This window comes from Pseudopodoces humilis, chromosome 2 (assembly GCF_049639895.1).
Source record: "Pseudopodoces humilis isolate 2021_Gansu_Grassland_sample_001 chromosome 2, ASM4963989v1, whole genome shotgun sequence".
Lineage (NCBI taxonomy): Eukaryota > Metazoa > Chordata > Aves > Passeriformes > Paridae > Pseudopodoces > Pseudopodoces humilis.
The window spans coordinates 39,584,739-39,598,760 of record NC_142201.1 but is presented as its reverse complement, the minus strand read 5'-3'; the positions used below and the strand labels follow the sequence as shown (position 1 = coordinate 39,598,760).

The window sequence follows — 14,022 nt, the reverse complement described above, 5'->3', positions numbered from 1 at the left end:
TTGTGTCCCCTCAGCGAGTGTGGTGGGGGGTTAAGACACCAGCATTTCTAAATGCTGCCAGCATGTCCTAAACTGTGTCCTCAGGTTCAGCGAGTGTTTCCGTTTATTAGAGGACATTTACCAAACTCCGAACAATTCCAAGCAATGTGAGTCCTGCTCACATCACATCAGTCCAGAACAGTACATGGCTTTATTTTTTGTACCAATGAAAATGGGCAGAGACTGATAGTATGAAAACAGCATAATAAAGAATGCTGCTTAAAGATGTTATTTAGTGACATTATTCTACTTCTTATGCTACCTTTTATCAAGAAGGAAATAGATAAGAATATATGCAAGAGAAACATTAAATACTTAGAGCCTGTGTCTAAAAAGAAATATAAGATCAACAGGCTGTCTCATGCTTAGGCTTGTGATTATCTGGCACAGCTGCTTTAAATTATGCATCAGCGTTTGCACTGAATTAGGTGGCAATTATGCAGATATTAATTATGAAATCATTCAGTAGCCTTCAGTTCTGTCAAAATCTGCTAGAATACAATGAAGCATAATAAAAATAGTTACGTTTGAGTGTTACAAACAAAAGGACAATTAAAATGTTTTCACCAGAATTCAGAAACTAGTTAACATAGTGTAAAATACAAACATGCCAAACTTTTGGGATTTGGGACACCATGTGTGGTGGCTTTGTCAGGAGGGAGCAGAGCCATGACGTGCAGAAACAGAGCACCTCTCCTCACCAAGGCGCCTGCAAAGGCAGCGCCGCTCCCAAGGGAGGCCGATTCTTCTCAGACCAGAACATCATGGGGCACTGACTCGAGGCTGAATCTCCCTTTCTCCACGAAGCAGAAGTTCCAGTTGCTCCCTCCTGCAGATATTCCTTAGTGCCCCCCAACAGGGCTCCCTCTCCATTCCTCTGTAAGCCCAGGAGAGGGTAGGGCATAGCGCTGCTGATGAGGCTTTTGCTGTCACACGTTCCCGTTCTTCCTCATGGAAACCTGCTGTTCTTTGTAAACAGGGAGAAAATAGCAATATACTGAGAAAATTAATTGAAAAACCTGGTAAATATTAGGAAATGGACTTTTTTTTCATCATTTAAAAGCAAGCTTTTGAGAAGGAAGGTGGGAGGTGGAAACAAATGTTATTTACATCCTTAGTGGCAGCCTACAAGAACATTACAACTAAAAATCTATGCAAAATTCATGTTAGTGGTTTGAAAACCTTTAATTGCAGTTTCTGAGAGAATGAGGGAACAGGTAGGAAAGTACTTCTTCTGGGAATAATGAGTATCTAAATTTTAATTGGGCTTTTTTTGGGTTTTTTTCCTGACTGAAAGTTTTGGTCTAAAAATTCCATAAAGTTCCAATGCTCCTATAGAAAATTTTGTTCTAACAGGAGAAAGATTTGAATCTGACTTGGGAAAGTCCAGAAAAGGAGACAGAAGAACAGGTTCCATCCTCAAGACACATTATCAGAGGGAATACTTTCAGGGAGCCAACTTGGAGCAGAACAGTATTGGGCATCTAGTGAGCTCACCTAAGGACTGACCATCGTGCTTTGTACCTGCACCAGGCTGGAAAAACAAACATAAGTAATCCTTGATCATGAAGAATCATTTCTCTAGAGAAGGTATTTAAATAGCAATAGCTTGTCACAGTAGGAAAGGCAGACTCAAACTGCTTGCTGCTTCTTTCGTGCTAGACACACAAGAATTACAAGCCTCATCTCACTCAAATTATCTTGTCTGACACTGAGTTACAGGTAAGTAGCTGTGACTCACACACTCAAGAAGTGAGAGTTTCCAATATTAAAGCCCACAGCAAATCTTGAACAGTGTCAAGAAAACATCCTTTGAATTGACTTGAAACAAGTGATGCTACAAAATAAGTGGCAAAACTATTTTCTAAGGCACCAGAAAAGCAAAATCAAAAGATGAGTCTGGAAAATATAATGGAACTCTATTTTAGTCTCATGCAAACTTCAGCCAAGTCTTTGTTTTAATAATATTTTTTTGCCTCTTGACATGGCATGTTGTTTCTTTGTAGGTGATAAAAAGTTCCAGCAGGCTTGTATACAGAACTTTAGATCGCATGTTCATATACAAGAAGCCAGTGGGGAAGAAAAGGAAAAATCTCTTCTGTTTTGTTTCTTTTTTAGAAATTCTCCCATCATACCCCTCTCCCCTGTATAGGACTAAAACCTGACTTCCTCTGGTATCCTGCTAGATGGCACTGTCACACAACATCAGCACTAAGCGAAGGCTTCATTCTTTTATGTAACAAAAGTCAAAACAGATTTCCCTTCTATGTTACAGAAATTTAAAGAAAAAGTGTTGATGTCTGATACGATAACTTCATTTTGTGTTCTTGCTTTCAATTATTCAACAGCCAGTACTTTGACAAGTGGTATAAAAGTCTTCTGGGCCATATAATTATTATTTAAACATAGGAAATTATTTCTAAGGTCCACTAATTTTGTAAGCATTTGGGGGGAAATGAATTTGTTTCATGGTGTATACATACGGCTCCATGTGAGTCTGGGTTTTTCCATCATAAAATTTTAACAACACAGAGCAGTGCGGAGCTCTAGATGTACTTGTCTGGGATTCTGTCCTTTAAAATAATTGCATCTGGACATCTCTAGGTGCTTCTTCCCCTTGAATTAAAGAAATATCATTTTTATCTTGATATGTTGGTAAAGTATGATTTATTGCCTACTAGAAATGCCAGTCTTTGGGTTTGAGTGTGCAGGAGGCTGCACTGGAAACATCTATATATTTATTTTTGTTGATTGTATTTGTTGTGACTTTCAGCTGGATGCAGAAGTTTGCTAACTTGCCTGACTTCATTTTTGGTGCAATATTACCTGCCATGGCACACATTAATATGTGTGTCTGTTTATGTGAGAGTAATCAGATAAGAAGAAAATTAAGGTAGTGGCAAGTAGTCAAAAGTCAGGAAGGTTAAGACTTCCTCAGAGAAGTGAGTTTTATAAAACTGACACAAGGTCTTATGAATAACCTTGATGAACATGAATTTGTTACTTTCCTGTGTTTGACTGCAGTTCTGGATGTTGTCTCTTGCTTTGAATGGAGTCTGAACTGGAGTGCCAGATTTTGGGAGAGGAGGGGTTTCAGAGTAGTGATATCTGCTGAGAAGCCTGCAGAAGTGCTGGCTTTGCCCTGTGTGCAGTGGTGCCTTCACCTAAAAAGGGTGCTGTATGTGTAGTGGCAGCCTCATCTTGCATGATGTGGGCATGCTTGGTGTCTAAAAGGAAAATGCAAAGCAGGTTTTGTTTAAAAAAAAAAAAGGCTAAGTGAGGACGTCAGGGCTGGAGAAGTAACACTCCTGCAAGAGGAATATGGGCACTTCCATGGATAATGAACAATTTGTGCTCTCAGTTTCTCTGTACAAGCCTATTCTGGCAGTTTCTAAAATTCAAGAAGAGGAGGAAAATGACCTAAAAGTAGGAAGTGAAAACCACAGATTATTGCAGTAGCTCAGACCTGCTGGAAGGTAAAATTGAGTGGCTGTCCAAAACAGTCACTGTATGGGTACTCCTAAAATACTACAGCAGTAGTTTTCTCACTTCTATATAGTCTGCCTGCTGCCTCTGCAATGAGTTAAAAATAGATTTTGGTAGAATATATTAGAGTATGTTATGATCAATTTTTAGCACTGCATTATTTATTACTTTAAAGAAGAATAAATAAAGCCAGATTGCCTTCATTTCTAAACCAACTAATCCTCTGTTTCTCCAGAGCTAGTAAATACTTATTAAGTTGAACTTAAATATTGTACATTATTACTTGAGTAAATACCTATTGAAGCTCATAAGCAAGCTAAGAAGTTGGCAGCACAAGTGGCTTTGGTCTCTTCTTTCAGGACCTTGTGACAATTAAATGAGAAGAATGATGCTGCTGAACCCTTGAACCCTTTGGGATCCCATAATTGCCTTGAACTTTTTTTTAGATCGTCACAAAGAGCTGGATTCAGACAAGGTCTTTGTCAGTTTTGTGACACCCTGATGGCCAACAGCTTGTGCCTGATGGAATGAAAATGTGCGAGCAGATGTATCCACTTCAGCGTGGAGATCTGACCCTCAGCCGTTTCCAGAGGCATACTGTCAACATATGGGACAGGCGGAACTGGGCACACTCAGATTTAGGGAAGAAAAGAGGATGGAGCAGGGCACAGGAATTACCATGTGAGAGAATTGGAATGAGAAAGCCAAGGAAATAGGACCACCAGACCTCAGGAAACACCTGATGCCCCCCATGCCTGGCCCTGTATGGACAGGCAGCCATCTGTGGCCCAGATATCTTACTCGCTGTGTTCAAATCAGAGGTCACTTTATTGATAAACAAGGTAGACAAATATATTTGGGTTGCACTGGATTAATGGAAAAGCAATAAGATAAAATCCTCCTGCAGCCCGGAATTGAGGAGAGGACCACGGCTAGTGAATAAAACAAAGCACTTATCCATTAAATCATAATATGCTGGAAATGAGAACAAGGTTTCAGGGGAGAAAGGGTAGCAAAGGAAAAAGTCCAGGCTGCATTTACTGCAAGCAAGTAACTGTTCAGCTGTCAGCAGTTGAGACAGAGGGAAAACCTATCCCATGGGTCAGTGTTGGTGGGAGCCCTGGTGTGGGTAAGTGGAATGTTTGGGATGGTGCTCCATGGAGCTGCTGCTGCAGAATCTGTGGGGAAAAATAGGTGAAAAGTCCATCTGTAAGGCTATGTAAAAATTAAATAAGACCAGGTATAACTGATACAATAGAGATTACTTTCAGTAAGTGTCTGAACATTTACTTTTATTTTTCCATTGCTAATTAAAAAAAAAGAAAAACAAAGTTGTTTATTTTGAAGAAAAGGAGCAAGGGACATACTACAAGAAAACATTCTAAGAGAAAATGAAAAATAAAGACATGGAGGCATTTCCCAAAGGCATGGGGAAATATAAATAGTCTTGGGTTCCTTGTCATAAGGAAGAAATACTTGGTGTTACTTTTATTTTTAGAAAGAGAGAGAAGTTATGAGACAGCCTGATATGAACCGGCTGTCTGAAAATATCTGTCATTTTTAATGTATACCCCAGATATATCTGACCAGTCTGCTACTCGTGTGAAAAACATGAAAACAGAAAAATGTCACTGTGGAAGGGTTCATCTATCCTGACACAGGTATGCGAAAGTTATATATCTTGGTGCAAACTGTTCACCATAAACTCTTTAATTTGGTGGAGGGCAAGAAAGCATCATGGACTGATAATCTCTCTCACACTAAAATAAGTTTCCTGAGGTAGCCTAGGAAGATGTAAAATGGGTGACCAGCTGAGGCATTCATGTCTGAAATGCTCTGAGATAAATCTTGTTTACAAGAAACTCCTATTACTACATTGCTTTCAAAATGGAAGGCTGAGCAGACCAGAATGTTTGCTATGTATGAGTTAATTTTTGGAGGGGTAAGTGCTTTGCAATGTAAAGATCAAATATAATCTTAACATCTTCTTAAAATATATTAGGGCTTATAAAGCACTCTGTATTTTTGAGTAATATTTTAAAAACTTCTGAAAAAGAAACATGTCAGTGGTAGATGCAAAGTCATGTTTTCCAGCTGATCCACTTTGACAGATCTTTAGTTGAACAAGAGTTCATGTACACTGAATTCATACAAAATGGTAAATTTTCTGTATTCATCATTGTATAATAAATCTGTAACTGGAAAATGAATTTAAGTCAGAGACTGCAAAGAAGCTTTGTGAATTGTAGCTTCAAAACAGAAAATCTCACGTCAAACAGTGTTCTTGTAATTCCTAGAACCTATTCATGATTCTCTGTAATTTGGTCAATTCCATGAACTGTATCAAGTAAAACAGTAACCTGGGTGTCAGAAGAGAGTTCACAAAAATGGAATTTTTACTTTCATTTAAAAGACTTGAAATTTTACTTTTTAAGTCTTGAGACAATGGCTGATCACAGCCACCTTTGCTGGGTCTGAGGAACTCACAAATCAATTTATCTGCACTGGTAGTTGGTGAAAAGCTGAAACCATTGGCAGTAACATCTCTCTTGGTTGTTATTCCCCTGGATGACACAGCAGAACTGTATCACCCTTACCATCAGCCCTGAATTTCAGGATGTTCTGTGTTGCATGAGGGGCTTAATGACTACTATGATCACTCAAAAATCCTGAAGGTAAAGGTCTAAAAGAGCCATACTCTGGTAGGAAGGAAAATCTTGATACTTAGGAGCTGAGAATGTCATCTCTAAAGAGCTGGAAAATTTTGAGGAGTGAATTTAGAAAGCAGTTTGCAGAAATTTAGGTTCTTTCACTAGTTTCAGTGAGGTCTGAACTACCATTGGCACAGTATGAATGATTTTAATCTAAAGGGTAGACAGCTTTCTGCCACTTCAAACAGGTGCCAAGCAAGAAGATGATGAAGAGGGTACCTTTATTGTAATTACCTCTAAAAAATGCCCTTTTCTGTTATTAAATCTTCTGTGAGGTACTACTCAAGACTCTAAGTGCCAGGCCGTTCTGCTTATGCTGGAAGTAGTCTTATTAGATCTTTTACTGCAGCAGCAGCAGGTGTGCTTTCTGGCATGTCCATATCCACACCTGTGGATCTTATCCATACAGAGCATGAGAAAATGCTTTCCCATGCTTGACCTGTAGACCTTTGTACATGGGGCAATGCACACTCTTTATATAGTCTTATTTTCCAGGGTTTTTTCTTATATATAGCATGGTAGAAGCATCATGACATTACATCCTGTTGCTGTGAAGTATATTATAATAGTATAGGAGCAAATACAAGTCATATATATGTGCATTTGAGATGGAATTCTTCAAAGACTAGTGAACTTGAAGGTGGCTGGACCTAATTGTAAGTAATGAGGAAGTGCAGACTCTGTAGAAAGTGCGTGCAGTGATGTTCCTTCTCTAGTACAGCTCATTTTTCAGCATGCTAGTGATGGAGCAATTAGCAGTGATGCAGACTTAGATAACCTCCACCTTCCATCACAGTTTATTACTTCATTTGTAGATTAAACAGGACAGGTTCACAGTGTGTTTTCCATGTAAAGTAGTTTAGCATTTTATGTTTCTCTGTCAGACAGAGTGAAAAAAAAAACAGTGGCAGAAGCTACATACACAGAATGCCTGTGTATGTAGCTGTGGCAGAGTTGTGATATCTTTTGAGAAATATGGTGTGAACATGTAATATAAGACTATGGGAGACATTTTGCACTTTGTGGCAAAGATTAAAAAAATAAATGTAGCTCCTCAGTTCTGCAACTCTGCACTGGAGAAACTTGTTCTGAAGGAGAGACTTGAGGGCTTTTTCCTAGGAGAACTCCTACGTGTACTAGAAATAGCCGGGTGCAACGTGCCCTAGTTACGGCCCTTGTACAAGGGGCGGCACATCGAGGATGATGTGGTGGGAGCAAGCCAGCTCCACAGCCACTGGCAGCGGGAGAGCCATGGCAGCAAGAGCTCCAGCTGCTCCTCTGGCACCTGCAACCCATAAACAGGACATGCTTGCACAGAAAAGGAAAGTGTTTACATTGTCTTCGCTGTTTTCCTGAGTTTTGACAGGAGGAGAGAAAAGGCAGGAATAGGAACATGGCAGTGAAGTTATTACCTTGGGCTTTGTCACTCACCAGGGCAGGGAAGAGAAGGGGTCCCTGCTCTTTCACATTTCCCAGGAACCCTCTGTCCTGCCTGGCACACAGCAGGATGAGTGGCACTTGGATTAATCGCAATGCCAGGAACAGTCCTACCATTTTCCCAAGAAACAGCCTGAGATTAGGCCCTCTGCCTTCTCTGTCACACATTTTAGGGGAATTGTGAACACTGGTCTTATGGGACTGTTTGACCAAAGTAACCTTGGCACATGGGGCAGTTACCTGTCTCCCTGTACTGTGAGGGGAAAAAGCCATAGGAAAATGCAAGTTTATCCCCTCAAAAATTGGCAGATGATGTAGTCGGCTGCAGTGTCTGGAATTCTGGGATTTTACTGAGTAAAAAACTTAGAAAGTTCCAGGTTATGTCCCCATTAAGTGAGACCTTAGGATCCTTTAAATACACTTGTGTGATTATGGCTAACCCAGTATAGCTAAAGCTGTTTTATTAATTACATTGACATGTTGGGTTGTAACACACTAAAAATACCAATGCCTTAAAATCTTGGTCATTTTTTATTTTCAGCACAGCTGTGTTCTTTATACATATTGTCAAATCACTGTGCTGGAGCTGCACCAGGGTTATCACAGACAGGGCTTTATTATTTGAGCAAAGGTATTTCTTTGTTATTTCAAAAGGAAACAGAAGATAGGTGATAAGCTAACAAACTCACAATGGGTGGAAGTTCATTAAAAATATATGTCCTTGTTGTGTGCATGATGTATTTAGATGTTAAGTCCTTTGGAGCAGCAGGTGTTTATATAGTGTCATTACAATGGGGCCTCACGTGTCACCATATTTCCAGAGCTGATGGCAATCAAAGATGGCTTTTTGGCTTGTTGGCAAGGTCTTTGGGGTCAGGGAGATGGTGCTTGTGTACAGAGAGTGAGGCAGTGCAGCTGTGAGGGGCAGTGGGGGTGATGGGCAGGGGACTGGGATGAGCGCCTGCCACACAGAGCCAAGCATGTTTCTTTTTGGTGGTGTGTATGTCAGAGGTAGTATGTTGCTGAAGTTACTTTCCAAACACCATTTCCCCCTCCCCTTTTAATATAAATATTGCATTAAGCAGTGGTCTAGCTTCATAATACACAAGTAGGTCCAAATGCTGTCATGACTGCCTTGCATACCACCTGCAAATACAGCTTAAAAATACGCCAAGTGCCAAATGAAACAGGAAGAGCAGGCAATACACTCTCAATTCCTTGACTTGTGCTTAAATCTGGAGCACAGGATAGCAATGGCGTGATAAAATATCGCACCCCTGCCTTTTGATATCACTTTCACTGACAACCATTTCAGGCAGGTGATGGAAATCTGAACCATTTTCCAATAGTGTGAGCAGGTGGAGTCAGCTGCCGAGCACATTGTGCATTTAACCTTCACAATATTGGAAGCACGAGAGTTTGCACCTGTAAAATGATTGCTTCACCCTCCATTTGAGACACCATGAAGGTAAAGCAGCAAGGTTAGTAACTACTTAGGTGCAGAGAGGTACCACTATAGTAATCCCCCTGGAATCCTTGCCATAAGGAAGCGTGAGAAAACCTCTCAAGTTCACTGATCTGCAGTTAATTTTTTTAGGGAATAAGCAGCTGCTAAGAGTGCATTGAAAAGACACTTTTGCTTTGTGAAAACACCTAGCCCAGTACATCTTTTTGCCTGTTAGTGGCAAGGAGCCCTGCCTCCACTGTTTCCCCTGGTCATTCCTGACTTTCTGGGATCACGGTGGGGGCTGGAGAATGGCCCCAGGCACGGATGCACTTTGAGCTCCTCCAAGAGGTGCAGGGCTTCCACCTCCACTGATAGGCAGGGCGCTGAGGGTGCACACCCTGTCTATGGCCAGGCCTGGATTCAGCACTGCCCTCCAGTCTTTTGACACATAAAATACCCCCTCTGTGCGTTCTCGTGCACATGAGTACCTGTGTGCAGGGGAAGACAACCAGGTGCGTGAGACACAAACCGCCTCCAAGGCAGCCTGAGGACACGGGACGCTGTCCCACACGGGACGCTGTCCCACCTGGGATGCTGTCCCACAGGGAATGCTGTCCCACATGGGATGCTGTCCCACAGGGAATGCTGTCCCACATGGGACGCTGTCCCACCTGGAACGCTGTCCCACCTAGGATGCTGTCCCACACAGGACACTGTCCCGTGTGAGCTGTGCCTGAGCTCAGGCCAGCGCCGGCCATCTGGGCGCACTGCTGTCCCCACATCACCTAAAAGCGCGATCACACTTTCCCTTTCTCTCAACAGATAATCCTGAAATAGCTGGCAGGAGTGGAACGGAGTGTCACGAAGCCTCCCTGCGGACGGCCAAGCACGGCTACTGTACATACTACCCCGTCTCCTCCTCTCTAGAGTTGCCACAAACTGCATGCTAAGTCAAGAATTTGTTCTTATGGACAAATCAAAAAACTCAAAAAAGCTAGTGCTGCTATGTCATATATGAATATTAAATATGGTATGCTTACTATACTCCAACCTAAAATAGTTAACTACCTGATACCAGCTGTGATGTTTCAAGACATAAAGGATAACATTTAGTTTTAAAGGTTTTCTAAGCATAGTTTAATTATTGCAAATACTGTCGTTTCTCCATAACTACACCTAACAAAAATGGTCCAGATCAGTTAGTCTCGTGAGATTCCATGTTTATGAATCTTTCGAGCTCAGCAATAATTGTGTTGCATTGGCTAAAAACATTCCCCAGTTGCAGGTTTAATTTTCACCCAAACTATGATTCGGGGTTTTCTTCTCAGTTAAAAAAAAAAAAAAATCTTGGTTTTGCTCCCTTGGTGAGTCGATTCCAAGACAGAGGAAGTAAAACGCAGCCCGGTGTCCTGCACATCATCCTGCCAATCTGATCTTTTTAGCCAGAAGTCCAAAGTAAAGCACAAAGTCTTTAGATGCACATGGTTGGTGTTTGACTTGTATGGAGAAGTTGCATTTGAATCATAGCAGAATAGCAGAAGAAAATTTAAAAAATTTTGCACAGTATGAACTTCATACCCCTTTCAATCCCCAAAAGAACAAAGTCTTGAGAACATTATTTTACGAGTATATTTATAATGTTTTTAAAATAGACTTTGCAGAAGTGCCTAAATTTTGTCACATCAGACTTGATGAAAGTGAGCCTGATGCCAACAGTCAAATCTCACCAGACGCGAATAATCTTTGAAACTCATAGTCAGGTTACCAAAAAGATCCAAGCTGTTAAGAAGTAATTTCTGGAAGTGTAAAATCAAACAAAACGAAACAAAACAAGACCAAACTCACAAAAGAAAAGGCAAAAAAAAAGGCTGTAGATGAAGAGATTGTATGATACTCTAATTTAATTAAAATTCAGTTGAGTCACCAAAGCTTCATAGGTGACTTTAATCTAGGCTATTAACTGAACACTAAGAATGTAGAATGAGATTCAGTTTAATAAATCATTACTGTATTTGCATTTTTTTAATTGGATTATAAGATTGTAACCAGATTAGAGTGGAGAAAAAGTAGTTCTTTTAATTGTTTTCCTTTAAAAACATATTTTATGTCACAAAAGTATGAAGATATCTTTAATACAATTATATACATGTTATATATACATACATACATATATATGGATGAAGCAGATTTTAATGTTGTTTACTTTTTTAAATACTTTGTTGATTTACAAGGTAATTATATATATAATTAAAATTTCATTTGTTTGATTTGAGATTTGTTTCAAGCACTATTGTACCAAATATTTCATATTTCACATTTTATATGTTGCACATGTATCACATAAATGACATAGTTTTTAAATTATTGTTTAAAAAAACAAGACAGCTGTTATAAGTGGATATTATGTATAATTGTTTGCAGCATAAGTTTTCTATGTGGACATTACTAGTGATTGCAGTATTTTAACTTAACCTCTTCAGATTGATTGTAAACTATTTTAAACTTTGGCAGCAATGCCTGTTCTGAACGACTGAAGGCACTAACCATATTATTATTATTTGTCTAGGAAATTTATTTTCCAGGCTAAATCTTGTTTGTCCAATGTCTAATTACTATCTATTTATATATAAAGCTGGAGATTTGATCATCCGAAAGAAGAAAAAATAATCACAATTCGGTTGTAAAATTAACATAGTGCTTGTAACGTTGCATTAGTTTAATTTGTGGAAAAATAACGTATCTTAACTTGTTACTTTAGCAGTTAAGGTATTACCATTATATATTATTAAAACACTAATATTTGTAGACTTTCTCAGTCATTATAACTAGGTAGTTGACACTGCAACTTGCCTATATCTGTCAAAGTTGTTTTTATTTTTTTATAATAGTTAATTTAGGCATTTGGGTAGCTTATTGTATAATACTAAATGGTAAATTATCCATGTTTAAATATTTTATGTAGATAACTTCAAGACATCGTTTTGTGTGAACTTTTTATGTTTCAAAATTACTGTTACTCTATGTTTTTTACAATTAATCCAATATTACTATTTTTTGCCCATGGATGACGAAGCTTCAGATACATCAGGTCTTTCATCCAGATAAACTGACAGACAAAAAAAGAAAATGTATTTTTAATAAGAGATCCACTTTCCGACTTTATGACTTTGTAATATTCCTGAAAACTGTACAAGTACAAACCTATGCTAACAGTAAGGAGGCAATTACAGAGATGTGCAAATACGTGTACAACAGATTCTGCATTTTATTTATTTATAAAGTAATTTTATAGACTATTTCAAAATTTGGGAAGATCTAAAACTATTTTTCTGTATAAATATTATTTGCCAAAACTTTGTTTATATTTTAAAAAAAAAGTCTAATGAAAATTATTAAATTTTAAATGCTTTGTTTAATTAAAAAAAAATACAACAAGAAATATAACCCCCTAAAAGAACCATGAGATGGGCCAACATGGAGACAGGGAATACTGTAGCTGGGACATGGTTTCAGGCTACTTGATATATCTCAGTGCTTATTTTCTTCAAAGGATACAGCACCTCACCAAAATATCTTTTAGTTTGCCTCTCTCATCCAGCATAATTGACGACACGTACAATGAATATTTCGGTAACAGTTAAAAGAAACCCCTCCATTCACCCCTTTCCAGCATATATAATTACTAGTGGTCTGTTAAATAGCCATTCTATTTCTGTTGTGACGTTAAATTCATTCACCCAATGTACAACCACTGAAATAAAAAGAAGCATTTTAAAATGAGAGTGGAGTCAGGGTGATCCTTTCTTGTGGCGTGCTCTGGGAAGAGGGGCCTGGGGTAACAAAAAATCTCCTAAAAAAAGTGGAGGAATCTTTTAAAAAGTATATTTTTTTTATTTTTTTTCTTAATTGCTTGTTCAGGTAACAAATCCTTAAGTGCAGGACATGCAGATGCTGTGTGAGGAAGACCATGCCCTTCTCCTGCCGAGGATGCCGCACCACACAGCTCCAGCCTCCAAAAGCCACCCCGAGCCCTTCCCGCCCACCCGCGCATGTCAGGGTGCAGGCAGGCACTGGTTATCCCAGGGGTGTGGCTCGCAATTGCCTGACCATTGTGGGAATTTGTGGTGGCACATCCTTTGCTGTTACACCAACAAATAATCCCTGCTAGTTCCTCTGGAGAGAGCAGTATCACAGAGGAGTTGTATGCCCACGGGCAGAGATTGAATGGCAAGCTAGTGACAGAGGAGGGATTAAAACCTCTGGCTGGCAGCTCCGTGGTTTCTTCACACTGCCTTCTCTAATTTATTATTTTTAAAATGCTTTTAAAGAATGGAAATACAATTCTTGCAGAATCACAAAGAGTTTGTGTCATGAAGTTGTCTACGCTTCATTAGCACTGGGCTGGTTTGAAAGGAACCTGAAGTCACAAGTGATGTGGAAAACCACCAGGTCAATCAGTCTGGATGTACTAAGCCAGAAGCCTGCTGAGAACAAGTATGTGGGATGGAGAGGAGAAACAGAATAACTTGCAGGGACAAGGGACAGGGAAGGACTGGAGCATTACAGGGCTGCAAGGGCATTGTAGAGCAGAAGCAGAAAATGATTAAAATTCAACTCCTAATGACTCAGGAGCAGGAAGCCTGTCTGTTGACACTTTCTTATGTTAAATCCCACCCTGGACAGTTGTCAGCTGCCAAGAAGGGTCAGGACATGCCACTTTTCTTGTCTAAAAGCTGTTTTGTTTCTTGTCGGCTTTGACACTTTCTTGGCATTGGAGAAGTGCTCATGGAAGCTATGAGCTTTCAGGGGCCACAGCAAACCCACAGTGTCTGTACATGTCCACGTGCAGAGTGTACCCCCTTCAGATAACATTAGAGTTTCCAAAATGAAGCAAGTAACTTC

The 14,022-nt window shown here is 39.6% G+C and overlaps 1 protein-coding gene across 10 annotated transcripts in view; it reads left to right on the top strand.

Annotated features, from left to right (window-relative positions):
* The window catches only part of MBNL2 (muscleblind like splicing regulator 2), a 106,541-nt gene extending 93,641 nt beyond the window's left edge, over positions 1-12,900 (top strand). For all 10 annotated transcript variants that reach the window (XM_005516449.3, XM_014249276.2, XM_088052166.1 and 7 more), the window contains one exon: positions 9,943-12,900. In XM_005516449.3, coding sequence (XP_005516506.2) covers positions 9,943-10,070 — 128 coding nt within the window. In that variant the 3' untranslated portion in view covers positions 10,071-12,900. The remainder of the gene's footprint in view (positions 1-9,942) is intronic.
* The last annotated feature ends 1,122 nt before the right edge of the window (positions 12,901-14,022 follow it).